The sequence below is a fragment of the Falco punctatus genome, assembly GCF_963210335.1.
Source record: "Falco punctatus genome assembly, chromosome: 3".
Taxonomy (NCBI): Eukaryota; Metazoa; Chordata; class Aves; order Falconiformes; family Falconidae; genus Falco; species Falco punctatus.
This window is the reverse complement of record NC_137582.1, coordinates 52,741,653-52,769,472: the sequence shown is the minus strand read 5'-3', so window position 1 is coordinate 52,769,472 and position 27,820 is coordinate 52,741,653. Positions and strand designations below refer to the sequence as shown.

Here is a 27,820-nt window from a genome sequence, read left to right as displayed (position 1 = left end):
AAAGGGGCGGGGCCGGGCCAGGGCGCGCGGGCGGAAGCGGCCGGGAGGGGGGAGGTGGCGACGGTCAGGCGGGGGCGGGGCCGTGCGCGTCCCGCAGGCAGTTGGCGCGTTGCGAGGGATGAGCGCGGGGGGCCAGGACCAACCGCCGCCAACGGCCTTCGCCTGGCTGAGGCGGCGGGCAGCTGCCCGGGGGGTCGCGCTGATGCCGGGAAGCTGTTTCGCGGTAGGCCGAGGGCTGGCGTTTGGCCCCCGTGCTCAGCCTCCGCACTCCCCCTGCCCGCGGGTACCCCGGGGCACTGCGCCCTGCGGTGCCAGCCGCAGCGCGGGGCAGGCCGCTCGCCTCACGCCCTTGCCGCGGCTGGGCAGCCGAGGCCGGCTCTGTGTTCGGCGGAGGCGCTGCTTATTAAACCAAGTGCGGGAGAAGGGGGAAGTTGAGTCAGGCAGGTTTCTGGAGAGCTTTGCTAGGTGGTGAGCGTCCCTGGGCAGGGGTGGGGGGTGGGGTTAATGCAGAATTCCTACACACACGCACACACACACACCCCAGGAAAACAGTTCTGGAGTTTTTATTTAAAAAAAAAAGTGAGAGTTGAGTTGTTTGGGGGTTCTCTGGCAGACCTGTAGCTGCTCAATTGTATGCATGAAATGAAAATCGTGCAAAATCACTTCATCGAGGTTTGCTTAGTAAAGCACAGTATTATACAAAGTCCTTTTGCATTTGTAACCTGTGGAAGGAAGTGACGGAGGAAAACAACAGTGATGATCTCTGACAATTAAGAACAAGTAAATTTGAGTCTGTTCTTTAGAAATACGGAGTACTGTAGTAGGGCAGGGTTTTAACATGCTTTCAGGGACAGTCTTTAGGGCTTGTAAACATCAGAAAAAAAGTTCTTAGGCCTTTGGAAGTCAAGGCTTAAGACTATAATAGAGCATGATTTCAACAGTAAGGTTTGGAAATCATTAGCCAGTTTCTGAGTGTTTGACAGGCCTGTCAGAAGCAGGAAGTTTTCACAAATTACTGAAGCGTGCTAGGTAACTACAGGAGAGACCTTAGTCTGAGGGAGGACGTAGAGCATGAGATCACTCCTTCCTAAATGCAAATTTCAGAGTCAGGGATGTTATTATTGCTTAGATTCAATGGGAGATCACACGTTATTTTTGAGGTGCATGATTACAAAGGCATAAAAAGCTGAGCCTCATTATTTCTCCTGCTGCCAGAAGTACTCTTTTTATGTGCAACTAATTTCTATGGTAAATCTTCAAATGTAAAAACCTTTAAAAAAAAAAAAAGTAAATGGAAGATGAGGTTATTTTTATAGTTGATATTACAGAATTAATACATCCCATTTGAAAACCAAATAAAACTTGGGAAAATAATATCGATCTTCCCTAACAAATTCAGTAATTTGGAAAATAGTGTTAACCAATTCATCTACAGCAATCAAATCAGCAACTTCCTCTGTGAATGAAAAATTAGTTATTAATTCAATGTAGGCAGTAAGAAAAAAAACAATAGGCCATGCAAGTTGCTGTTTTTCAGGAGTGAGTCCTGGGAATTTTATCCAAAAGCTAATAAATACTGCAGAAAAAAATATTTTGGCTTTGATAGATTTTTAGAACAAGGTGAAGACCAACATTCTGCAAATATTTATGACTTGTGTACTTTCAGAAATTCCCCAGAGCTATTCCAAATAATGTTTTCATGGATACTTTAAAGTATGACCTCCACATGGGCACTTTGGAAGAACAGTGCTTCTCTCCCTTTCCTCTTAAGCCATTACTTCAGAACAGTATACAAATTACATCTGGTAGATTGAAGTGGATCAGAAGTCCCAATCCTGTTCACACATGATTTGATATTAAAAATTGTTTTTAAATTCTGATCATCATTATGTCTTTCTGGCAGAGATTCGAGTTTTTATTCAAATTTCTGGAGAGATACAAATTTCAGGTGGCTATTAGCAGTATTTGGTAACCATTACATAGCGAGAAATTGTTCATTTTTATTGCCAGTGGGTTGGGGCTTTTAATTAGAGCAGCTCTGCATTCTAAACCTACTTTTGTGTGCTCAAAATCTACTCTCTGTGTACAAAAATACGTTGTGCACATTTTTCTTTCACCCAGTATTAGGGATTTGGTCCTTAGAATTTCTCTCTTTGGTGACATTCTCTTACAGCATGGACTGCTTCCATCACAGTAGTTTCATATAGCTCTGCCATCTCGTGGGCTGTGCTGTCTCAAGACAAGGTAGTGTTTTCCCAAGACCTTTAATGCAGCCTCTGACTCACCTGTCCTACTAAAGAGGGATAAACAACCCCATCATCAATGAACACAGTAGCTCAGGGTGTTGTATCCCAGATATGTTGCTAAAAACAGTGTAGTCAAAGAGGATTCAAATAAGACTGTTTTTATTTACAAGACAGAAGGTGCATTAGAAGGACTGTAAAATATCATTGTTAATTGTTAATTACTTATATCATTCCCAAGCCTGCCAATTTGTGCACAAAATTTTGCTTTCAAAGTCTGACAACGTACCAATAGGTAGGACAGATGGCAGACAGAATTACAAAGGGATAATACAAGATCATGAAACCATGCTTGACCCATCTGAATTAGTTAACTGAATATACTATTTTTCAAAGGAAAAGATGGATCAAAGGAAACAGCAGGTGAACAAAGTGAGATTGTGCGGACAGGGGTGGGAAAGGGGAGGCCTACTCAGAGTGAATAGAAAAAGTGAAAATATAAGAAAATATATAAAAGTGTCTTGAATAGACCAGAACAAAAACATCACTGAGACAGAAAAATATGTCCACTGTTTCAGTTGTAAAGAAATAGAATATGACTGTAAAATTTGGACTTGAAAGTGTTCAGTGCTGCTTCCTTGCTGCTGCCAGGAGTGCTTTTTCACTCCCTCAGGCTGGAACCTTCTTGAACTTACAAGTTCTGTGATGCCTTCATGCAGATCACAAAGCCAGAGAGCAGGAACTTTCTGCTGAACGAAGCTGCTGCTGAGGAAGTTTATGTGAAAGGCTTTTTTCACCTGTTAATAAACCAATATTTGTGTTACTGTGTAGGCTTAAGACAGAGGAAAAAGAATACAGAATTGCAAGTGATGCAATCTGAAGTTGAATCCAGCGCTTTCATTTCCAGTTATTCAATTATGGAACATGTCTGTTTCCCTGTAAGTTAGTTACAGGTTAAACTATATCCTTGAAAGTTTACATCACGGACTCCCAGCTCCCTGCAAACTTCAAGGGCACATTTGAGTTTTGCTCAGTTCAAGCTTCTGCAGAGTTAACAGGAGTGGCATTTTGCACAGCAATTCACTCCAGCATAACCTGAAGATTTAAAATTCATCTGAAACCATGCAATAAGCCACATATGGGGATGTTGGTTGAGGTTTTTTTTTAATAAACCACACTGGACACAATCACTGCAAGTTAGGTACCAGTGTAGATTTACAGTTAGCTGTCATGTTGTAACTCCTTAAGGTCAATCTGTGACCCTAATTTCTTGACTTTTGGATTTGCATATGTCCTTCACAAACTTCCTGGACCATGTGATCCTCTGTGTTAGCTGCTCTGCACCAGGGTCACTGGTATGGACAATGAATTGCTGACAGAGAGTCTGTGGTGTCTGAGGCTGTGGTCCCTGCCATCTGCCATGCACAAGTAGCCCTCTGACTTTCACTGCCTTCCATAGATCAGGAAGAGTTTTTGAAATGCCCTTCTACAGCTTGCAAGATGAACAAGAAAACAACCCAGGCAGACAGAAGAAAGAGCAACTCATCTTGTGGTGAATCAACACACATTTTCCTAAAAGGCAAGGAAAAAAACAATTCTGAAGGAAAATTTTACACAGCAAGGCAGTGTGAATTGTGCCAGGGGCATCAAGTGTGTACCAGACCCAGACATACCAAGCCCATGGTGTCTGGAACATGGCCCATGCAATCCTCTGACATGCTGGCTGAAGCTGCAAGGGTTAAACGGTAAGCTTTGCCCAGCCGTGCCTCAGGGTGGGTCATAAAGAGGAGTAGACAGTCGCAGATGGTCAGTCTCCAGCTCTTCTGAATCAATGGGACACTCTTTAGCATCCCAATGTTTTTGATGGCATGGGATGGGAATGCCTGGTCATGCAGTTTTTCTTCCAGGCTTGGTAATAAAGCTTCTCTTGTGAACAATTCCCAGTACCCAGAGATAGCTAGGAAGTGATGGTACCTCTTGACAATCCTGCCGTGGGTGGGAATTCCAAGGTAACAGTTCTCTAGAATCTCTCTTTTGTCCCCCATAGAAGCAGCCATATACCACTGCCCTGACTCAGCCCAGGATTAACAGCAATATTTTATTCTTTGTCAGTATTGCTCCAAGGCTTTTAAGTTAAGAGCCTCTTTTTATTACAGATGGAAATCTGAAAAGACTTCATAAGAATCAATGTAAGTTTTTCATATAAGTATGGGGCCTGCACATAACAGAAGAGAGAGAGAAGTAGAAGAAAAGAAGAAAGGAGGGAAAGCAAGTGGGTCCAAACTCATCACTGGAAACCTTGGCTCCACTTACCACAAAACTCAGGGACAGGTATAATTCTTCTCACTTTCCTGGTAAGAAAAAGCAAAGGTTGCTCACTCTCTCTCTCTCTCTCTCTATTCATACTCTCTCTCTTACACTTTTCTTTTTCTAATGATCTCAGAGACTTCTCCTTTAAGAGTCATCCTTGCTGTATGTTTCTTTAAACTGTGGTTGAATAATCTTCCAGATCCTGATGGGCCCTTTGTCAGAGGAATTCCTGGGGATGTTGCTCCCTCTTGATGAAACTAAGTCACTAAATTAACAAAGGGCTGAGTAACAAACTGATTCTTAATGTGTAGGCACCATTTGAACTAATTTCCCCAAACCTGTTTCATTTTTGTAGTCTTAGTCACGTGCAAAAGACCTACATGTAACATGGCCCTATATCAACATGCATACTGGCATATATGGCTTAGTATATGGGTAATACACAGCTTTGTCTTGTAGGTGATCAAAAGCAAGTAGGATGCGAGGCAAGCTCTGGTTACAGTATACATACACAGGAGTGCAGAGAAATAACTGAAATTATTAATTAAAAGCAGTTAATTAAAACCAGTTCTGTAGATTCCAATCTGATTTCACTAAGCTTAGCTGTCAGAGTGATGATAAATTTAAGCAATCTAAAGAAAAAGTCAGTGGGGCAATAACTGGAGAACTTACATGTGTAGACAGCTGGGGATATGAAAATGCATTGTCAAGTGGATTTGTTATTTCAGAACTTTTCATGATGTAATCATGAGCATACTACATCTGTTCACCTGAGGTGAATTCACACAAAAGCCTCTAAAATAAAGAAAAAGAAAAGCTTTTCCTTTCTGTGCCATGAAAATAAACTATCTTCTAACATAAAATTCTCTCTTTTTTTATACCAAGCTATATAGCAAAACACTAAATAAATCCTGACCTGAAGCTACCTTTTTACTTTAGATTGCAAAAAATTTACAGTAAATTAGACCATACCATGTCATATATGAAAACCAACCATCCTATAAGTCATTGCAAAGCAATTTGCAAACACACTCCGTCAGCAGCATGGTGCTGGAACAGGACTGGGGGCTCATACTGAGGTGGGCCTGTTGCCTGTGAAAGCCACTGCTGCGAGCTGGGACTGATGCCCCTGCCACCCTGGATCACTGCAGCCACTTCCAGTGGTGTTGCTGCCTTCTGGCCCAGGCAGCAGCAGGGCGGGATTGAGAAGCTGTCACATCCTCAAGTTACTTTTAATGTAGTTGCATTTGATTGCAGTTTAATACCAGAGAGAAGAAGCACAGAAGTGCCCAGAGAAGCCCCATCCCTGAAAGTGTTCAGGACCAGCTGGATGGGGCTCTGAGCAACCTGGTCTAATGGAAGGTGCCCCTGCCCATGGCAGGGGGGTTGGAACTAGATGATCTTTTAAGGTTGTGTTATAAATACTTGACCCGCCAAATGTAGGTTCAGAAATCTTTATTGTGAGGCAAAGTCAAAGAGCAAAAACCGCAGCGCTGAGCATGTGACTCTAGTCAGAGGAGCACCAAATGAGCTCAGATATGATCTACTTAGACCATTAAGGTTGCTTCAGCCATATACATACTAATTATTTTCTCACAACTATTTACAGTATTCCTTGAAATGATTTAAATAACTCCATCCCCACTGCGCTTGCGCTTTTCTGTCGTTGGGGTCCTCTGGTGGTCGCACAGGGATGAAGTCAGATGTCTTCCTCGCGGTGAACGTTGGTCCCGAGGAAGGCACCTTATTATGTCTAGCACAGCACTCAGCAAAAAGCCACTATCTGTTAGTTCATTTCTCACAGTTGCTTCCAGCTCAAACCATTTTATGACTCTATGAAGACCAGATGCAATATTTCTAGCATATGGATTTTTGTTACTCGTGTCCACAGAGAAGCTACAAATTTTCATGTTACCTGTGCAAGTTGTGTTATTAAAAATTCTGAGATACTGAATTCACAAATTGTTGCTATTCAGTTATTGTTTTAATTTTTTGAGTCAAAGCAGCAACCTTCTTAAAGCAGAGGAACACTAAATTTTTCTCATCTTTTTCCTTACAAGGGAATTGTGGCACATAACTGTTTTATTCAACAGGGGTTTCTCTTCTGCTTTTCAACATATTTAAGTAGTTACTCTTGGAGACAGAAGGAGAAGGTGAAAATGAGCCAAACAATGGATTGTCACTCAGCAATCAGTATTTTCCTGGTATTTGTCCCAGGTTTTTAGTTACGTAAATACAGTGCTACACAGTGCAAAGTCATACAATAATAATAAAATGCCTTGGGATGATAATATCAAAGTTTTCCATTGTTCACCAGATACTACTCCAGGGGATAAAATCAAGTTTAAATTTCCTGTCTTTTGTATAATTAGAATCGCCTCTCTGTTTTTCCACAGTCAGATTTCTTTTACCACGTTTAAGAGACTGAACAAAGCAAAAAGACTAAACTTTTCCTCATCATTAAAGAAATTAAATTTTTAATTGATAGTGCAGATTTTCACTGCAAAAGGTATTTCAGTGCATTAGAAACAATTAACTAGCCACAGAAAGGCCATCTGAAGCTTGCTAGAGTAGCAGTCACAATAGTCGAGTAGATGCAATTCATCTATGACACCACAGGCTGATTGAATGGAATGACATTTTTAAAACTGCCTTTATTGTATGCAAAAAGGTGTGATAAGTAATATTTACAAACCAACATTTTGTTAATTGGGTTCTAATTAACAGAATTTGCAGTATTCCAGGGAAGTTCTCTGTTTAGATTCTCTGTGACTATAAATTATTGTGGTTGTCAAAAAAATTGAAGAGCAGGAGAAAAGCAAACCAGAAATACCATTCAAGAGATTTTTTTTTTTTTTTTAACTAATCGGCACAATCAAAAATTCTCTTGGGAAAGGTTTCTTCGAGTTACATATTCCTTTCATTCTGTGTGTCTGGAGAGTTTACGGAAAGATGAAACTGTCCAAATAACATGTAAAATCTATGAGTTTTACTCGGTTTAATTATTATTTCAACCCCAGTGCTTACTGAATAAAATCAGCAATAAAAATAACTACTGGGCGTTTTCTGTTTATCTTAGGAGCCATCATGTGGCTGTCTTCTCATGGAATAGTTTCACAAGTAATTGAAGCCAATTTAAGCCTCAATTACAATAAAAAAGCAGTTCCACCCTCCCCAATCGCTCTCCACTCTGTGCTGCTACCACATTGTACCTCCTAAGTCTTTCTTAAGTGGACACATAATCACCTGGAGCAATGAACTAACACATCTGAAAATTAACCCTATTTTTAAGGAGTGATCCAACTGACCACTTGGACAAAGCTGCAGAATCAGGAGAAAGGGACCATAGCTCCGGACAGGAGGTAGGACCAGCCCTTTCAAAGGAAGCCTGGGCTCCCAGTGACCTCAGCCATTTGCAAAACCACCCTAGAGGTGATGAAATGTGCCTTAGATGCTGTGAACTGGACTGTACAGAGACAATAGCAGAACGTAACTGGTCCAATTTTGGTTTGGGTGAGAAGCACACTTGCTCAATGACTTGGGGTTCATATGAAGGAGCGGGTTTAGATATAACTGATCTAGAAAACAGTGTCCATGGACACAGCTACTTACTCAAACTGCTAATGGGAGCCCAGTTCACAAGCCCAAAAATGTCAGCTGCTCCAGTCTGCAAAATCCACTCCTATTAGGACATGCTACTTGCTGATGTAGACATAGCCACATATTACCTGCTCTCAGCTCCATTTTGGGAGTAACTTCAATCATCTGCCACTGTCTGCACTGAAAGCACCGGAGCTGCTTCTTTGGTAATGGTGAGGCAAAGGGCTGACAACAGGGAAACAAAGAACATGTAATTTTGTTTCTTGAGTTTCTTCCTGCTGAATATAAGAAATACTACTTCTATTCTGCAATATTATTCAACTTCTCAATTGCTGCATTATCATTTGAAGCATAAAGGAATTAATTCTGATCTGAATTATACCAAGAGTCATCGAATTTAGTGTACAAGATGCGATTGTTCCTCTAGTATTTGTAGGGATATAGTCCTCAGCTTGGGAAGAGATGAGCAGCAAAGGGGAGAGAGCATCAGAGTATTCCACTCCACAGCTTCTAGACAGCACAATGCCAACAGGAGAGAAAACCATTCTCCCTGCTAGGAACTAGAAATATTTTTGCTGTTTGGGAAAGAAGGGAAATGGAGGAAGGAAAAGGAGCGTTAGATTGAGTCTAATAGTGCTGGCTCCCAAATTGGAAAGCCATGACCACAGGATGTAATCTCTTTCTTCCACATCTTGTGTCCTGTACCAGCCATGGCAAGGTGAAGTCCAAACTTTCCAACCACTTCCAAACAACTTGCTTAATTTTTTACATTTAGTAATTCCATGTAATTCAGAAAGGTATTTCACATTACAGTATAAATTACATACCAAAAGCACGATGTTGCCAAGTCAAAACAGAAGCTTCTTTAAAACTAAACATTCCAGCTGACTTCAGACAAAGTTTTTTTTCTTCCCCTCAAAATGCCAGTTGGTAGGAGATTTCAAAATTTCAGCTTTTGTTCCAGTTTGAGGTAAAAAAAAATAATTAGGTCATTTTTTGAGGAACAGAAATTACCTGTTAGATCTATACCTACTATACTCATCGAGGTCATCATGTATTCCTCAGGTGAGACTGGCAAAGAGGTGTAGTGCCTCTAATCTGAGTGTGGTTTGTGTGGCAACACCCTTCGTAAATTATTTAAAGATTTTGTGCTAGCTCACTTTCCAGAAGCACAGCCTGGTGGACAAGCTGTCTAGATCCCTCAGCTAGCCACTGACTCAGGCCTGCTGGCCCCCTTCTGAGGGCAGGTTTTTCAGGGGAAAAGTGCAGTGCAGTTACACAGAAAATGAACATTCACAGAAGCATGGATTCTTGCACAGGAAAAAAGCTTTTTAAAAAAGAACATTACAAATAATTTCTATTTCAAATTGGTCAGGAAAGCAGTGAGTGCTACTGGTCAGGCAATACTACATGAAAAAGCAATAGAAAAATCTAGGAAGCTAAGCCAGCAGACAGGGGTTAATAGCTTGCAAGGAAACACTGGAGGAAAACACCACATCGGTGTACAAAGCTGGACCTGGAAGGGCAACACTGCAAGGAAAAAGCATCGGACACAGATCTCAGTGCAATGAAGAGGACAGAGCAGTAGTGTGAGGGCAGGTGAAGGCCAGGCAGGAGGGAAGGCCCTGATGGCTGCGCTGGGATGGTCAGGGAATCTGTGTGGAAGCCACAGCTATAGACACAATCAGAGATGGAGGGAAATATGAGGAACAGGGAAATCAAAATGCCAAAGGAAGTTTTAAAAGTTATTTGGCTTCAAATAGATTTTTTTTCCTATATGTTGATAACAAAAAATAAATTTCAGGCACTGTTTTTTCTCATTGCCGCTTTGCTCCATGCCACTTTCTATGAAAGAAGCATGGAAGCTAAGTAATTTCATAAATTAACAGAAAGATGTTAAACCTTCTCTTAAAATGTTAACCATCAAAGATATCTGTGTTTATATGGCTTATCTTTTTAGCTGAATTCACAAGGTTTTTCCCTGGAGAAACTCTATTGTTCCTCAAAGTACAAGGGGAAATTAGAGATTATCTAATATCTATGATATTAGAAAACCAGCTTCATGGCAACACATGCTGTCACCAGGCAGCACGTGTCTGCTTCAATTGACCTTACCCAATCACTTAATTTTTTGACTCACTCTATCAAAGGTTAAGACATTTAAGGTTTTAGAAAGCTATACCAAGTAATATTATTGTCAGAGATTACTTTCTCATATAATAGTTTCATTAAAATCAGGTAAATAGATGAATGTTCATCACGTAAGGAAGCTCACTGAAACTGAAATTCACATTTCAAGGCAACAGCACTGCCATCTGACATACGTGCATGCTGTAGCGTCTCCCTTTTGGGAGTGGGAAATGCCTCGTTTTGACTTGCATAAATGACAGGAAACTCATACGAGGAAATCCTCTACAGTTTTAGCATTTTTAATTAGGCCAAGGGAACAAGGAGGAAAGGCAACTCGGTGTGCTTTTGTTAGGCCAGTCAACAAACATCCATTGTGCTTCAACGTGAATTTTCAACTAAAAAGCATGGCTTATGCATGGGTGGGAAGGAAAATGCTCTGTGGTTCAGCAGCAGCGTTCACTGTCCGCATGTTCAGGTTACACTGGGGAAAACGTAACCCAAAGCCTCTGCTTGGGAACTAGTGCTCTGTGTCTCATCCCCTTTGATTATCCACATCTCCGTAATGCAACTTTGTGCAGATTATCTGTGGGCATGGGTTATCTGAAGTATGCCGTGCCTCCATTGGAGGGGTGGCAAAGCCACATCAAAGGCCCAAGGGGGCAATCTGTTACGTGTTTTATCATGTTACAATGTTCCCAGCTCTTCTCTCTCGAGGTTATGTTGTATCCCTTCAGTGCAGACTGTGTTCTGTTAATATCCCAACTTGGACAGTCCTTGCTGTTGTCGACAGAGCTAACAAAACCAGCTAGCATGCTGAGCTCAGCCTCTTCAAGCTAGAGCCTTCTCATATGAGCTTTCTCTCTTTCCTTGGGCCTGCCCCAAACAACCAGCCCAAAGATATCCTCCCCGTGGTGAGTTCTGGGTGAGGACGTCTGGTTCCCAAGCCCCAGGGTGCCTCGGCAGAGGGTGCTGGGGAGGCTCTGCACTGGCGTTTGGAGCAGCTACAACCGTTCCATGGTCACAGATGGGGCTGGGACTATTTCTGGATGAGGAACTGGAGAAGGCTTCAGTCTTGACCGAGTCGCTGGGTGGAGGCTCTAGCAAGGGCAGGCACCACCAGGTAAATTTATATACACACAGAGAAGATGATGGTATCATTTAACCTCTTTGGGTAATCAGCCTAAAAACTCATGAATAAGCATCACTGTTCCTCCACAGCTAGCAAGCCCCTTAAAGTTTTATGACTCTCCAGAATACTTAGTTTAACGATGTCTAAACCCCTCAAAAATAGAAAATAAGGAACTGACAAAGACTGAAATTTTATGTCTGAGTTACAAAAGCTGTCTGATATGAACTGATAAATGCCCAGCTTTGCCCTGCTTGAGCTGTGGTGTGCTGCAGCTATATCTCTCAAAACTGAGTTAAAAGTGCACAGCACTGAGATAAACAACAACTAAGCTGAAGGGTTTAATTCTATCTCTTGATTAAGAAAATAAACTTTTAGGTGAGTTGCACCAAGCAGAGGTTCCTTCACTTGTTCTGCACTTAAAGCAGTGAATCTAATGCAATAAATATTCTCATTTTCAACTTCTACTGTCATTATCCCCCCATCAGAAGTCACTTGCTCTCATTGATAGCAGTGCTACTCTGGAAGCACACACTGTTTCTCCACCCTGCTGCTAGGTTGTGTTCAGCTGCTAGTTACTCTTCCAGAAGTACAGTACATATTTTCCCCCCCTATATATATATATATATATATATATATATAAGATTGCACTTGACTATTTAAGATTCACTTTCTTAAAATGGGTCCAGTTTATCCTGGAATCCAGATGGCACTGTGCAATGTCTGTTGCCATGGTGATTTATCACTTCACCTGTGCTTTTGGTACCTGCAAGTACAGTCACTTGGTGATTTTATATTCGTTTCCAGATTAGTCATAAAAATATTACTTAATATCAGGTATGTATGTTTTTGATGCTACTTCGTAAGATGCCACACAGCATTTTATATTTCCTGTGTATCTTTATTTATATTATATGTTCATTTATTTTAGTTTGAAGGCCATGAAAGGCTAAGTTAAATACCCTACAGAAGTGTATTACATCAAGCACAGTTTCAAAACCCAAATATATTTGTAAGTTCATCAGAGTACAACCTGAGTTCAGCTTGCCAACTTCTGTTTCTAAAACCATGTTAGTGAGCATCAATATACTTTTATTGACTGAACTTAATTTTTTACATTTTATAACCCATGAGGTCAACCTTGTCATCTGAGTCCAGCATTGAAGGACTTCCATTGCATGCTTAGAATCATTAACAGCAACTAAAAGCACGAAAGAAAACTCTTCGGCCAACTCTTCTAGGATTATTGGGTGAAAGTCCTCTCTGCCTTCCCTTTAGAATATTTATTCCTAATTAATGTGGTTTAATACTTACATTGTCATTATGGGCTGGCAAATTATCCAATACCCTGATCAGATATAAATAGATCCTTTTCCTTCTTACCAAATATTGTAGCTAACTGTTGAACACTTCTTTGCAACATTAGCACTCTCCTGTCAATCTAGTACCAGATCACAGCTTCTGTTTTAGCTTGCTTTGTTTATACTTTAGAGTTCCTTCTAGTTTTACTAGGCTTGACTTTTCTTTGGCTTCGTTTAGTAATTTATATTTGTGATTGCTATCTACTTCCAATTATTGCCTTTCCATCCTTTTCCAGAAAGGGGTTTTAATAAAATTGTTCATTTTAATATTTAAAATACTTAAAATATTGTGGAATACTTACCATGTAATGATAAGTAATCATAAGGCTATACACCCTGATTTTCATTAATATTGTTAAGTTTCTTCTCTAATATGTTCTCAGATTTTCTTATTTCTTAACTATTTTTTTTTCCTAGGAAACTGATCAGGCAGATGTAGGTAATTTCTGTACGTGTGTATCTAAGTAAATACATACACATCTGTAAATCCCTACTCAGCCATAAACACGTGCATATGTAACAGATCTTGGCTGCGTCTGTACTCTGTCTGCCCATATTTGATGTAATTATTTGTGAGCACTGATCTTCACACCACCACAAGCTTCCAGCCTTGTGATCATTCCAGCCTTTCCCACCATGGTTAGGTCTGTGTGTGTGCCACCGATTTGGTACTGGAAAACTATCATCAGTAATTCTTAAAATCTCTAATGCAGTTTTACTGCTGCTTCATGAGACCTCCATTCTCCATACACCAACTATAACAATGCTAGTTTTATTTTCACATATTATTGACAGGCACTTAAAGGCTTACTTGGGATTTTTAATGCTTTTTTTAAAAGCATTCTAATTTCATCCTTCATGTTTTAGTGTTTTCCAAACATTATTCATACTTATATTAGGTCAAATTTTAAATAAGTGTATGATTTACCAGAAAAAACCTGCAGTTTTAATCCCTAATCGATTTTCTATTATAACCTTTGCACTTAATTATCTTACAGTGGCTAATGACCTTTTATCACATTGTATTATTAACACAACATGAATAAATTAAATTTGGATATAAACAAGTATCTATATCTTAACCAAGTGACACTAAACATAACACAGCAATAAACAAAATTAGAGTTCAGCCAGTGGGATGGTATTGCTATTTTCTTTGTGATTTATGTAATCTAAAGAAAACCAGTAACTGACAGTGGAAATGCATTGACTTGATTCTGACTGACAAGATTTCACATATGCTGGAACATACTTCGTTACAGTTTCTAGAACAACCCATACTGCTGTCCTGATTTTTGTGGGTTTTACCTAAGAAGAGATACAATTCTTCCTAGATCTGATTTTATTATTCATCAGTGAGGTAGCCTATGAATAAATAGTCAGCACAGGAAATATTGCTGTCCTTCTGTTGTCATTACATATGTGATCTGACAAGTTAATTGCATGACTGTAAAAGCTGTTTATATGAGATAATCATCACTGCAGAGCTCAGGCCCAGAAAATGGTGATATCTTCTCCAAAACCAAATCTGTGATGCAAATTTCTAAGGAAATCATTTTGACAGGAGATTACTAGTTTTACTGCAGGCCAGATGCAAACTGAAAGATACCAAACTTGCTGATGCTTTCATCTTGGAGTTACCCAATATACTGCATTTCCCTTCTTACTTCTTTTTCACAAGTGGGTCATACTTGACTTTGCTTCTGTAAAAATATTGTTACAGAAAATACATTGGATACTGGAAAAAAATATATATGTTGAGACATGCCCAGGTATTAGTTTTTCTGATTCGGTATTCAAATTTTTTCAATATTAAAGAAAAAAGTAACAATCTGTCACAGTAAAATATACATTGCCCAAATGATATTGAAACCTATTCCAACTGTACCTAATAGAGCAGGTAAAACTTTTAGCCAAGTAAGAAAAACCCGGACAGGTCCCAATTCAAGTATGTGCATTACTAAATGTACTGTAGTTTCCAGTACTTCTAGAAATAAGTGGGAATACTACCTTTGTTCTTTGGGTGTTCACATACCTGGGGACACCTAGAACGAATCTGCTTTTGTTTTTATGCATCATAGGCACAAATAACCCAACAGTTCCTTTGATAGGTTGCTTTGACAGCCCCATTAAAGCCACCATGTGCTGTTTGTACATGTTCAACGCCATCCAGGATACTCCCTTGGCTTCAGCATTCATTTTCACTGTAGGCAGAGAAACTCCGTGTGCGGGGATGCATGACATGAGAGAGTACATTGAGAAAAATCACAGCTTTGTTTCCACAGCTCAGCAGTCCTTGGGCACCTGAACTTCCACTAAAATGAACCAGTGTTTGTGTCCATGGCCAACACAAGGAGATGCCTCATGCCTTCCACCGCGCTGTTATTCGCTACAGATACCCTCATCACAGCTATCATCAAGTACTGGGTGAAGAAGTAAGAGGCTGAAAACAGGTAACACAGACAATCAAGGTCCTTCATAACCTTTACAAAGAGAGCTGAAGAAATGTCTTCCAAATAGCTATTGTTATTGTTTATAATGTTTAGCCATTGCATCTTTCCCTATTTTGACAGTGGTAGTTGATGGTCCACCATGAGGGCACAATGTATGTGGGCCATTGCTGTCTGCATCTGAGAAAATGCCCCCTCCAGTGCTAATGAAAATTTATTTTTTAAAGTAATCATTGACTGATTTACCAGCTTCAAAATAACCTACTGCTGCCTACCGCTATTTTAAGTGCCTTGTCAGTTACACCTGTGCTCAACAGTTACTTGGTGGTTGAAGCAGCATTGCTGCCAGCTTTCTAGCTTCTCTTACAGATGCCGGTACTGTGTAAGTATGCATTACGGGGAGCCACAACAAACACAGTTATCTGAATTTGACGCTTTTTAGGTTTTAAAGAACCCAGGGTCCCGCCCACTTCCTGGAGACCTCACGACCTCCCCGCTCGCAGCCCCCTTCACTCGGGGCGGTAACGCTGCAGCCAAAGGGGGGTCCCGGCGCAGCACGGGGCAGAGCGCCCGCTGCCCGGGGTGGCGGCCCCGGCGGTGAGTCGGGCCCTGCCGGGCGGGGGGCTCCGCGGGGACCCCTTTCGGTGCCGGGGCGGCGGCGGCCGGAGCCCCCCGAGGGCCGCCCTGCGGCCACCTGTGGGTGCCGGGTCCCCCAGCCCGCGCGGAGGGGCTCCTGCCGGCGGGGGGCGCCCCGGGCCGGGGGCGGGCGGAGGAGGTCGGGGTGCGGGGTCTGGCGGTGGGCGAGGTTTGGGGTGCAGACGCGCGGGGCTCGCCCGGCCGGGGAGAGGCCGGAGGAAACCAGCCGAGGGGAAAGTCGCTTTGAACCGGCGGAAGATGGGGGTGGGGTGGCGGGGATCGGTGTCCGTCGGTGTTCGCATGGGTGGGGGCAGGGCAGCACCGCCCGCGCGCTGCCTGCCGCGGAGGGGGTGCCGGTGGCGCAGCCGCCCCTTCCAGGCGGGATCGCCTCAAGGGAATCGTGGCTGCTTCTCTGCTGACGGCGGGGGGGCTGTGATGTCTGTGCTCCGTGTTTTTCTGTTAAATACGTAGGATTTAACCGTCTGGATTCATCCTGGCTAAATCTGCTTAAGGGTTGGGTACGCCAGTAAATCGGTTCTGGGGTAGCTGCTTTGGGATAAGGCTGGTTATTGTGGAGAACTTAAAAAAAATCAATGTGTAAAACCAGCTGTTCTGGAGTGAGCGTGTGCTTCCGGTTCAGATTCCCAGTGAGCATTTCTAATAGTTGTCCTCATCACAAATTTAATGTGAGCCATAATTGAAGCATTGCCCCTAATCTGAATCCTGTCCAGATGCAAGCATAACATAAAGAGCCCATCTAGAATCGGCACAGAGCAATGTATACAGGTGTAAAATGCAAGAGCAAACGTGAACCATCTGCTAGTGACTCCCTTTACAAACGTGGCACCTGGCACAAGCATCCTTCTAGTGATCATGGCAGGCAATTGGAAGTATAGCTTAAGCCAGTGTTTAGGAATACGTGGGGAGGTGGGGGGGAGAAGAATAATAAAAGGATAAAAGGCTGCCTAGCATGTTTCTGAGCCCCTTCTTCCAGGACCGCTTGTTGGCCTCAGAAGCTATAGGCAACTTCACAGAGTTCTGTCCCAACAGAGATCCAGCTGAGCAGCTGCGCCTTTTCTGCTATTCACCTGGCCAGTCTTGTTTTAATTACTTATTCAAGGTCACAGACCATGGAAAATTATGTGTTCCTGAGCTGAGACATACACATATATGTATGTCTAAAAGTGCAACTGTTTACAGCACCCTCAGTATCTTAAAGAACTAATGCATTAGCTTTTTTGCATTTGAGAAGTGTTATGCAGCCTCTAACTAGAGACTTGAGGCAATTGTTTGGATGCTAAATGGAAGAAGAGAAAACTCAGGGCTTTAGCAATGTTCAGGGTCAATATCCTGAGATGCTCAGGTTTTATGTAAGCTACTTGCAGTGTCTGAAGTTTTGTTTGTTTCTTTGTTTTACCTGTTTAGGTACGGACTGGGCAAATAAAGCAGAGTGATAAATTGGGTTAAAGGTGGAGGCTGAACTGGAAATTATTGCAAATTCATTTTATAGTCAACTGACCAAATCACTGAGTAACTGCATAGTGCATGAGTGTAGTTGTTCTTCACCAATCCTTGTATCCTTTATATTAACTTTTTTTCTGCTACTGACAGTTTAAGGGGGAGGGTGAACAAACTGACAAAGGGTAATCTGATTTTATATTTTGTGACATTAAAAGGGGAAAGCTCTCAGGCAGCATGTGAGAACCTTGTGCAGGGTTATTTATAGAAGACTCATCTGTCCCTCAGGGAAACAAAGAAACCTTTTCAACCCTGTTTAAAGTACAGGAATAATCTAAGTTAAAACCTGCCCAAGGGCAAACCGTGAGTAACAATTCTGAGTTTATCCTTGGACAGGGATCATGTTGGGTCTTGGCTGTACTCTCTGCACTTTGTGTAATCACTGATCCTTCTGCGAAGTTAACTGCAAAATACCACCTTCTGTGTGAGTTAGGCTTTGATTGTATTTTATGTGGCTCTGTGGAGCTATATAAGAAGAAGGCTTCCAAAGAAGATACTACATCTGAAATCCTCCGGTAGATCAATGACAGGTTAAGTATGTTAGAAATGCTGTTGCAGAGTGTACTGGCAAGCTTAGCAAGTTGTTTTACAGTGGCTTAAGAAGGTTTTGCTTCAGATTCCAACTCCACTCCTTTGCTGGAGTTGCTATCTATATAGCAGAGCTGATGAGGGCAATGTGGACTTGTGACTTGGGAGCTCTTGTGCAAAGGTTAGCATTTTAGCAACTGGGAAAACAGGTAAATGCACTAAAATGGCAGACTGGGTAGAAGTATCTGAGAGATGAGCACGTGAAACGTTCTGTTGGCCTGGAGGGTTGGGAGAGGAGACAGAAAGAAAGGTGGGTAACCTTCAACAGAGAGAGGGGCAGTGCAGGAGGCAAGTGGCAACATTTTAAGTTGGCATAGCACGGCCACCAGCACCAGCTGGTTTGGCCACAGTGACTCATGGTTTCAGGTGCCTGTCTTCTGGAAGCTACTGCATTTCAGTCTCCAGGCAGAACTGGCAAAACAGAAGATGTTCCTGCTTCTTACCCATTTCAGTGCAAAGTCAGCAGTTTATTTAAGTGAAATTTTTCATTCATGCAGCTGGGGTTGCAGACATAAGTTTGCTCCTGACACTTCTGCTGCAGGGCTGTGACACTTAACAGAGGGGCACAAGTGCAAATTTATTATAGAGGCACAGGGCCTTTTGCCACCCGCTCGCCATTATGTGTTTGCTGCCTGCATACTCAGCCAGGCTGAGCAGTGTGCTCGCTGTGGATTGCAGGCTGGCACAACAGCTTCTTCTAGCTCCTCCAAAGCCAGAGGGGCTGTCTGTCAGTCAGCCAGCGTGCACCCTTTCTTTTGTCCTTCCTTAAGATCCCAGGTTGTTACTCTACCCTTCAGATCCCTATCCAGACATGATGAGGAGCCGTAATCTGATGCAAAGAAGGGCCATCTCCCATCCCATTAGCATCAGAACTTTTCGATGGTGCTTAGATAGTGAAGGGCAGTAATGTTTTACATCTCTACAGGAAGATTCACGAAAGTTTCTCTGTCATATCCGTTACTGACAAAAAAGCTTTCAAAAGTGGCTGCAGTGACCACTAATTCAATCTGCTTTTATTACTAAAACCAGAGAAGTGGCTGAGATGCTCCCAGAGGTTGGTATGCCTTTATGCCATCCAAACCCCAAGACAGCTAGAACAGAGAACCACTTACCACACAACAGCATAACACTTCCCCTGCACCTGCTGCCTAAACCCTGTGAGTGTAATTCTCTGACTCCCAAATTCATCACGTATTAGAGAAATTCCCTTCTCTTAACAACCCGAATGGTTGTCCCTCATAGGAGCAGCATGGGGCATTCTTCTGTTTATGGGCTCGGGAAGACTTAGAGTAAGCTATCAGTATGCGTATATTTGTGACATTGTCCAGCAGCAACACCACAAAAATTAAATAATCTTTGCTGTGATGGCGGGTTTTGAAATCATGAACTGCAGGCTTTGCCTGGCCCCTGGGACACAGGTTCCTTGCTTCTGCTCTGAAGTAAGTCTTTGCAGTCGCATGTGTTTCAGTGCTACCAGGAAGCTCAGCTTGTCTGTTTCCAGTGTTCTGCTTTACGCAGGTAGGGCTGCAGGCACAATACCCACAATCTTTTTGACAATATATCCTAAGAAAAACAAATGTCCTGTAATGTTCCACCAGGAATGTCATGTGGTGCAAAATTTTGATTCTTTTTTATATACCCTGCCTCATTTGAAGCATGTTGGGGGGGGGATTATCACATTTGTTTTAGTTTCTTTCTATGTACAGGTTTTGTCATTCCTGTATTTCTGCATGTTTAAAGAATAAGGCATGGATGTGCCCTTACTGCCATGCTTATCTTCCCTCTGAAGGAATTCCAGCTACTAATATTGCCAAGAAGATGGGAACACATACCAAAATTGCACAAAATGCAAAACACAGGTTTGCAGCCTTGAACACTAACTAGTAAATAATTCCAGAGCTGTATCCATGCACGAGAACTAACACTATTAAGATACCTTTTTAAGGACATGTCTAAACAGAGAAACTCTACCAACATGATAATGGAAGAATAGATTTTTGTGATTTATCAAGTTCCATATCTAAAAGAGCTCTAAAACACTCTGCCAGTGTCATTGCAAATATTAAGCTCAAGCCTAAACCTGTGGGAGCTGAATCTTCTTGACTACCTACGTTGGCTTTGGCTGGAGAAAGGACAAATGACAAGTTTAATATTTAATGATTGCATAAGAAAAATCCTGGCCAAAATCGCATCTGTTAAAATACAGGACAAAGATGGAAAATTTTGTGGTGGTGGTTGGTTTTTTTTTTTTAAACACCCCCCAACTCCCTTCAGTAAAGCTACCTAAACTAAGCCTTTTTCCTTAAATCTAAATAAAGCCTTTGAAACATCACTTACATGCAAATGAAGTTTTAAATGCTACTGTTTGAACTGGAAGGTGTTTATCATGTTTCATCAAAACAAGGTGCAAAGCAAAAGGTTAATGGGGCTTTCTGGTGGAGGACAGGGCATCCATAGAAAAGCAGTTAACCAAGATTCAATTAATATAAATTTACTTGAAAATTCATATAAAAGCAAGCATTTTCTCCTTAACAGTATTAAATCTGTGTCTCTTTCTGTATAATGGACACTTTTAAGTCCTGGTCTTCCCTCATATTTTTATACCTTTGTTTTGTGGGAGAAGGTTGTACAACTTAGAACTGACTCCTTTTTTTTCTCTGAATGGATTTGCATCCGACTTCTATAATTTCTTCTGTCTTGGTAGCTACAAAACGGTACCCTTAACTCTTTCTTGTCTAGCAGCAGCAGGGTGAAAATACCATAAAATGTAAACCAGCAAGTAAATGTATGAACTTCAGAAAGACTGTTATTTGCAGGGTTGTGGGGAATTACAGAGAACATAAGAAAACCAGCAAAAAAGTGTATTTGTTTTTAACTCTATCGGTTCTTTACCTTTATGGCATGGGTTTTCTGTTTGGGAAAGATCGGCTTAAAGCTAGCAATGAAATACATAAACTGCAACACCTTAGTATTAATGGTAGCTAAATATTGAATTTAATGTAGCTAAATATTGAATTTAATGTCAATATTGTTTTAAATTCATTTTTTGCAAAAGGAAGCCAATTGAAACAGGTATGTTAAGAAGTGCTGACCTATGTATGGCTTACCTAGTCTCAATACTTAGCATAGCTTAAGAACTGCTTTTTGCTGTTCAGTGGCAGAGCACAAGTGACCTGATGATGTATATTTGCAGTGGTTTATAATCTTTCTTATGGCTGCAGAAAGTTGGCTGTATTTCTTGCGTAAAACAATCAGTGAGGCCTCTAAGATATGTTGAAAAGGAGAATGCATTTAATGCATTCTAGCATCAAGATACTTTTGAGTGTTGTTTCTGGTATTTGGCTACTACCCTTGGCAAATGCTCCTGCAGCATCTGAGTTGCGCCAAAGCACAGATTACTGTATTAGTATAAACCTAATTTCATTTGCCGTTTCCATTTGGGGAGTGGGAATTGCAATTAAGTGACTGCGCTCTGAGCATTTTCATTCTGCCTGATCCGCAGTCAGGATGATCATTTGTAGGGTACCCATGGCACAGCCATCTGGGACAGAGTTATATTAAATTTCTTCACCAATATTCACCAGAACTGGTCATCAATGTTTAAAGGTTAAGAATATAGAATATAACCTATAAGTAATATTAATGTCTCTTCACTGTTTCTGTGCAAATGATATTTTAATATCTCAACATGACAGCTTCATATAATTTCATATTCTTTCTTGTCATGGAAAATACCTCATGACTGTGCTTCATCAGATCTGTTATATGGAGATTCTGAGTTAAAGGAAACAGGACAGCCGGCACAGGACAGCTGGCACAGCACAGCAGCAATATACAACCCAAATCTTATCCTTAATGAATCTATACAAAAGTTTTTCTGATTACTTCATTGAGGTCAGAATTGGGTCCTCACCTTGGAATATTTTTTGGTTTAACAGGTTTTGTCTAGATTTTCACCATTAAGAACAGAGCAAGATATGAACTGGGAGAGTCTCCCTCCCCAGATTAGAAATCTTTCCCTTTTGCCTCCCAAATTTCATTCCAAAATATTAAGGACCAACATAAGGGACAAATAAAACCACCACAAACCAATAATTATTTCACTCAAATTGACTTTACTCTCATAAGCTGAATGTTATTATTATAAAATGTATTATAGCAATACTGAACCAGTAACAAAATGCTTGAGCAACAGAGCCAGTAGTCGAAGGAGATGTGTTTGCTTCCCTAGGTGTAGCCATAATTGTAGTAAGCCTTTACACTAGAAAATGTTGAGTGATGTATTAGCATAAATGTGTCACATTATAAAACATAACAAACTGCTGCTGTTTCTTGCTTAGGTATGTCTGAGTGAAATGAGAGCTCATTTAAGAACCTGTGAAAAATGTACAGAAAAATATGGATGTGTAGGGGAGCTTGGAGATGCTGCAACAAGGTAGACCTCAGTGTTGATGACACTGTAAAACCACTTTTGAGTTTGTTATCCCAACATAGTAAGGTCAAACTGTAGAAGAAGTATCTGATTTTTTTTTTAATTGCAACATGTTTCTGTTTCATAAATTCAACACAAATCCTTTATTGTTTAAAACATAATATGCAAATAGTACTCAAAATGGATGCTTTTTTTTGTGTATGACTAAAAAATAATGCATTTTACTTGCAGTCAGTATGATTTTGATAGAATTCAGCTCCACATGACCTGTTTTGTAGAAACAACTGTATTTTGGCAAGTCAGCAGTTTTTGCTATTTTAATTGGGGGACAATTATGTTTACTTTCAAATAAAACTCCTTAAAGATGTTAGTTATTTCCAGAATGAATAGGGTTAATAATAATCTAAATGTAATTGGCTCTCTTCTAATAATTTGTTCTTCAGAAATAGTTTTGAATTAAGAAGACTGACAGCTTTCCTTATTTATATGTTTATAGTATAGATAAATACTTGCAGAACATGTATGTTAAAAGTTTAAATCTTTAGTCCCTGCCATTCTTTTTCAGGGCAGGACCTGTTAGAGCAATCAATTAGGTATGTAGTAATTCTAGAGGTCTTGAAGTTTAATGGCCTTTAGTTTTGTCCATTAATGATTAGAAGCAATTTAGATATCACTATCAAAATGCTTTTTAATTTATGTAACTTAAATTCCCTATACTCTTTGCTATTTGAATTCATAAATGACACATTATTCAGGCTGCTTGCTCAGAAGACCTATCTCCTTATCAGTTATTGTTCTTCTGATGCTCAGAAAAACTTGAACATTTATCCGCACACATCGGAAAACTGCACTAACCTGAAAACAGTGTCTCCACCATGCAACAAGACCATACTCTGTCCTGAAAACTAAGTAGGAATCCTCTGCAAGAAAGCACTGATACTTAATGGGGGCTCCCGAGAATTGGTAGTTGGGTCACACATGTTCCAAGTGTATCACAGCAATTAAATGATGCTTTTATCAAATGTCTATAGTTGTAGTGTTCAGTATTTTCATCTGTGCTTCTCTAAGGTCATGGTTATGTTAAGAGTGCTTTTCTGGATCGATATCCTGACATGCTGGCACAGTTCTGTGCAGTGCTTGCAGCATCCATTAGCAAGGCTGACCTTTTGCCAGCATAGCATACATCACACCCAGGTACATGTCATACACCCATGACGCATTTTAGCTATGGCAAAAGGAGCTCCTGATGATACCTGACCACAGAAATCTAAATACTACTTTTACTGCTTGTAGTTTTTGCTGAAAATGTATCAATTACATCTGCATCCAGTAACAACTTCCTACCTCTTATTCCCAGATATTCCTGTCCTTTTTGCCAGTGTGAAGTAGATGAGGCTGAGCTGATGGACCACTGTCTCACATGTCAGAGTGGAAAGAGCAGCAGTGGAAATGTACGTAAGTATGTATTTTACTGAATTCACAGGTTAAACTGATTAATTCTAGCAAGCATTACTGATAGGAGATAATAGACAAAGAAAAAATTACTAATTGTTTAATTGATTTTGACAGTGAAAGAAAAACATACCTATATTCATTCCCTCTGCCCACCTCTCGCTGACCAAGTGTGTATGCACATAATATTTAAAACACTAGCACTTCTATCACTGTGAGTGCTGATAGGAGCGCTGAAAATGGTGTAGGAAATCTTGTAATGGGTACAACAGTTACTTACAGCCAAGACAACGAGCGTTATTAGCTTCAGCGATTTGCCTGTTTTTAAATCCCACATGTGCTATTTCTACTGCCTTAACTCAGATTTATGTGCAGCATTTGCTGTGTATTCTCATCTGGGTTTTGAAGTTATGAGAACTGCTTATGTGACCTTATATAGGAGTCTGTCATAGCAGGGTTTTTAATTCTTTTTTTTAAGATAATGTTACATAAATGGCTTCATTCTGAAGGTCCATGGGGGCTGCGAGGTCTTACTGTGACCCTGCCTGTAGGACTGAGGTCCATAGGGTTGTAGACTCAGATCTGGACAAGTGTAATTTACTTCCCTGATTGTTACTTGCTGCAGCATTTTCGACTCCAATTCTCTCTAAAACACTTCTGCCACATGTGAGGTTACAGACTGAAGGGCTTGTAGACAAATCAACCAACGCTGCTGTTTCCTGCAGCGGGTGGGAAGGGGGAAACCGGCTCCATTCCCTCTTACATTGCAGGTTAGTTTTCACCACCTTAACCATGATCATATTAGTAAGTTATTGTGAAGCCAGAGCTCTGAGTAAACTAAAGGAAGCATTCCCTCAGAGTATATACTGTGTTCACATTTGCCTGAGTTAATGCTTTAATGCATAACATTTTGCCAAATTTTGTATTCTTCAGATTAGACTCTGTATTTAATTCAGGCAACTGAAATATTTCTCAGTAATTTTTATCACACCTATCAGTCTATAAGCTCTTACTTTTTCACTCAGGGCAAATTCATAAATAGCCGTGTTGTGTATCTGTAGAGCAGAATCAAGCCTTAAAACTTAGAAAATTATTAAATGCTTAGCTCAATTCAGAGTTGCATATTGAAGCTGATCCTGAGACTTGTAATATGCATTATACAGCCTCTTTTGCACATTTCTGTGAAACCCAATGTAAAAAACAATGCCCAGAACTATGTTTGCCTGCAAATAATGTAAAAAGTATAACCAGGGAAATGAAAATGTGATCTTTTAAGTCATACTGGTTTCATAACTGCTTTAGTTGATTTATAAACTGTAGATCCCACACTGTTAATACAAAGCAACGAGAGGGAACATGCTGAGAGGTGCACTTCATTGTTTGCTACTGCCACGCTGATCCTTCCCTTTAGTCCTAAAATACCTTTTGAGTAACTGTTTCAGGAGTACCTGAAAAAGAGATTTGGCACATCTTTTTTAATGGTTTTATTTCAAACTTAGAATAAACACATTGGACTTCTAGTTCTAAGAAAGGCATAGGATTTTTTGGCGTGTTGTATCATAATGCTCATTACCATAACATGTCATAAAGCTGGTTTTAGTCTACATATAGTATATTCACATGGTGTATTCCATGATAATCATCTTTTTAGCATACACGCAGTGTTCTCATGATACTGCTTAAATGAATAAATGTTGCAGCAACTGCAACTTTTATATTACAAAGAACCCACAGGAAGTAATTCAGCTTTTCTTTTGGTGAAGTGTTTTAGGCACTTCTGTTGTAAACACACACATGAATGAATTTGTTATTGATGACCAGAGAAGTCTTGCATGTGTCTTGTAGCATTTTATCATCCAAACAGTGGCTTGGATGACAAACAATGGGTTATTTGTTATTAGTTTGCTATTTGAATGATAAACAAATGGGTACATGAATTGTTTGGATGATAAACAAGTTTTGCATTGCCTAAAAAATGCTTTTTGAGTGACTCTTATTTTGTAGCTAGTAGGAGGGAATATATTAACAATCAGATCTATATAGGTTGACAATCCTTGGAATGTCTGCAGGCACTAATTACGCAACAGGGATCAGCATAATTGACAGTTGATGTGAAAGTGTACTGTGCTTAGGAGTGTTTGTTTTGCTCAAAGAATGCTATTTGGCCATAACAGATCCACTTATTTCATATTCCTGTTTTTTAAACATTGATAATATTTCTTCTCTAAGACCTCCAAGATGAAAACTGAGTACTTCCTTCCATTTATTTATAGCGTTGTCCAAATTGTTGTTAAATACCTGGGAGAGATCCACACTGTTTCAGCAGAAATTTTGTAAGGCATCTTCAACTCAGACACGCGCCATTACAAAGACTACATAGTAAGTAATGGTATTTGCAAACTACTGGACTTGTTTTCTTTATGTGTATCTTCCACACCTTTTACAATCAAGAAGTTGTGAAAAGAACTGAGCAGGTAACTTCACCAGGAAGTCACTAAGCGTGGTAGATGTGTACAGAAACAGCATAGCCTGGTACTCAGAGGTGCCAACTCAGGGATTCTGTCCTCAGTTTTGTTGCTGTCTAATGGTGGGACAAGGGAAAGGTAACCCATTTCCTCATTTCTTAACAGGTATTATGTGTGACTCATGACTATAAATTACTTGGAGATCCTCAAATGAAAACCTATGTACTTTGGGTTGTTGAAACAACTTTCATTTATTTTTATTTAGTAAGAACCTAAGATGACACAGTTGTACTTGTGAAAGCTGCCACAGCTGTTTGCTGTCTAAGCAGGCTGTAAAACAGAAAGTGCAGCACAATCATTAACATGCTGTTAGAATTTCTCAAGAATATTAGTTAGTGCTTTCTTTTATTTATTTTTGATACTCATCCAGACAAAATCCCAAAGAAAGATATAAAATGTTTTTTCAAATGGTGCAAAAGCACTGAAGAAAATTATGTCCAAATGGAGGGCAAGGGTGAAAAACCATCTTAATAATTCAAACCTGTAATTCATGCACATGGCAGAAAAAGATTTCTGTATGATAGCACTTTAATGATAGCGCACACATATAACTTCATAAAATATAGCTAAGACTAGAGTTTTTATTTCTATACACAGTAATATAAGATGCATCACCAAATTGGACTCCTTATTAAAGAGCAGTAGCATTGTTGGGCTTTGCATAATCAGTGAATTAATCTGTTTCTGCATCTGACATTCTCATTTATTTCAAATTTCATAATGATTTCTCTTGCTTTATGTTGCAGTGTTTACTGCCAAGGAGTAGAAAGTTAGGCAGTAAACTTTAAACATGGATGTAAACACATGGAAACCAGTGTTTTGTTAACTGGTAACTCAAGCAGTCAAAATTAAATATATTAACATATCAATTAGTATCTTGATAGTCTATAAAATATCCTTTTTTTTTTTTCTTTCAGGACACAAACACTATTGGAGAAGTTCTTATTGAAAGAGTTCTAGATGGGTCATTCTTAGAATATGTGCACATGAATCATCCAAACATCACATAAGGACCACTGCAGAACAGTGGAAGAACATGTTCTGTAGATAAACATGGTCATTAAAATTTAGCCTTTTGCTATTAATGGAGTGTTAGTAACCTGCATGGACCTAAATTTTTTTTCTTACACATTCTTTGTTAAACTATTTTTTTAAAATTGAATTTCAGTTTAATTTAAAAATGTGTTGTTTGGTGTGGGGATTTTTTTAAGGATAAAAGAAAATATTGTCAGTTCCTCTGCCTAAAATGTGATGGTCTTGAACTAGCTGCAGGTCCCGTGTTGCAGATACACTGGCTTTGACAACAGCCTCTCCCATCTGTTCCAGGAGCAGGCCAGTCTTGTGTATATTGATGATGACAATGTGATGCTGGAGTCAGATGACAAAAACAGCAGCATTTTGGATGCTACAGGACCAAACAAATTGGAACACACACATCCCATCCCCCCC

General features: G+C 40.3%; 1 protein-coding gene across 1 annotated transcript; it reads left to right on the top strand.

Annotated features, from left to right (window-relative positions):
- Positions 1-76: 76 nt before the first annotated feature.
- RNF125 (ring finger protein 125) lies at positions 77-27,820 on the top strand. The gene is given in 8 exon segments (XM_080378730.1): positions 77-19,781; positions 19,784-19,821; positions 22,303-22,397; positions 23,752-23,857; positions 26,120-26,137; positions 26,141-26,205; positions 26,207-26,225; positions 27,289-27,820. Coding segments are annotated over 8 exon segments (555 nt in total). The 5' UTR covers positions 77-19,660; the 3' UTR covers positions 27,382-27,820.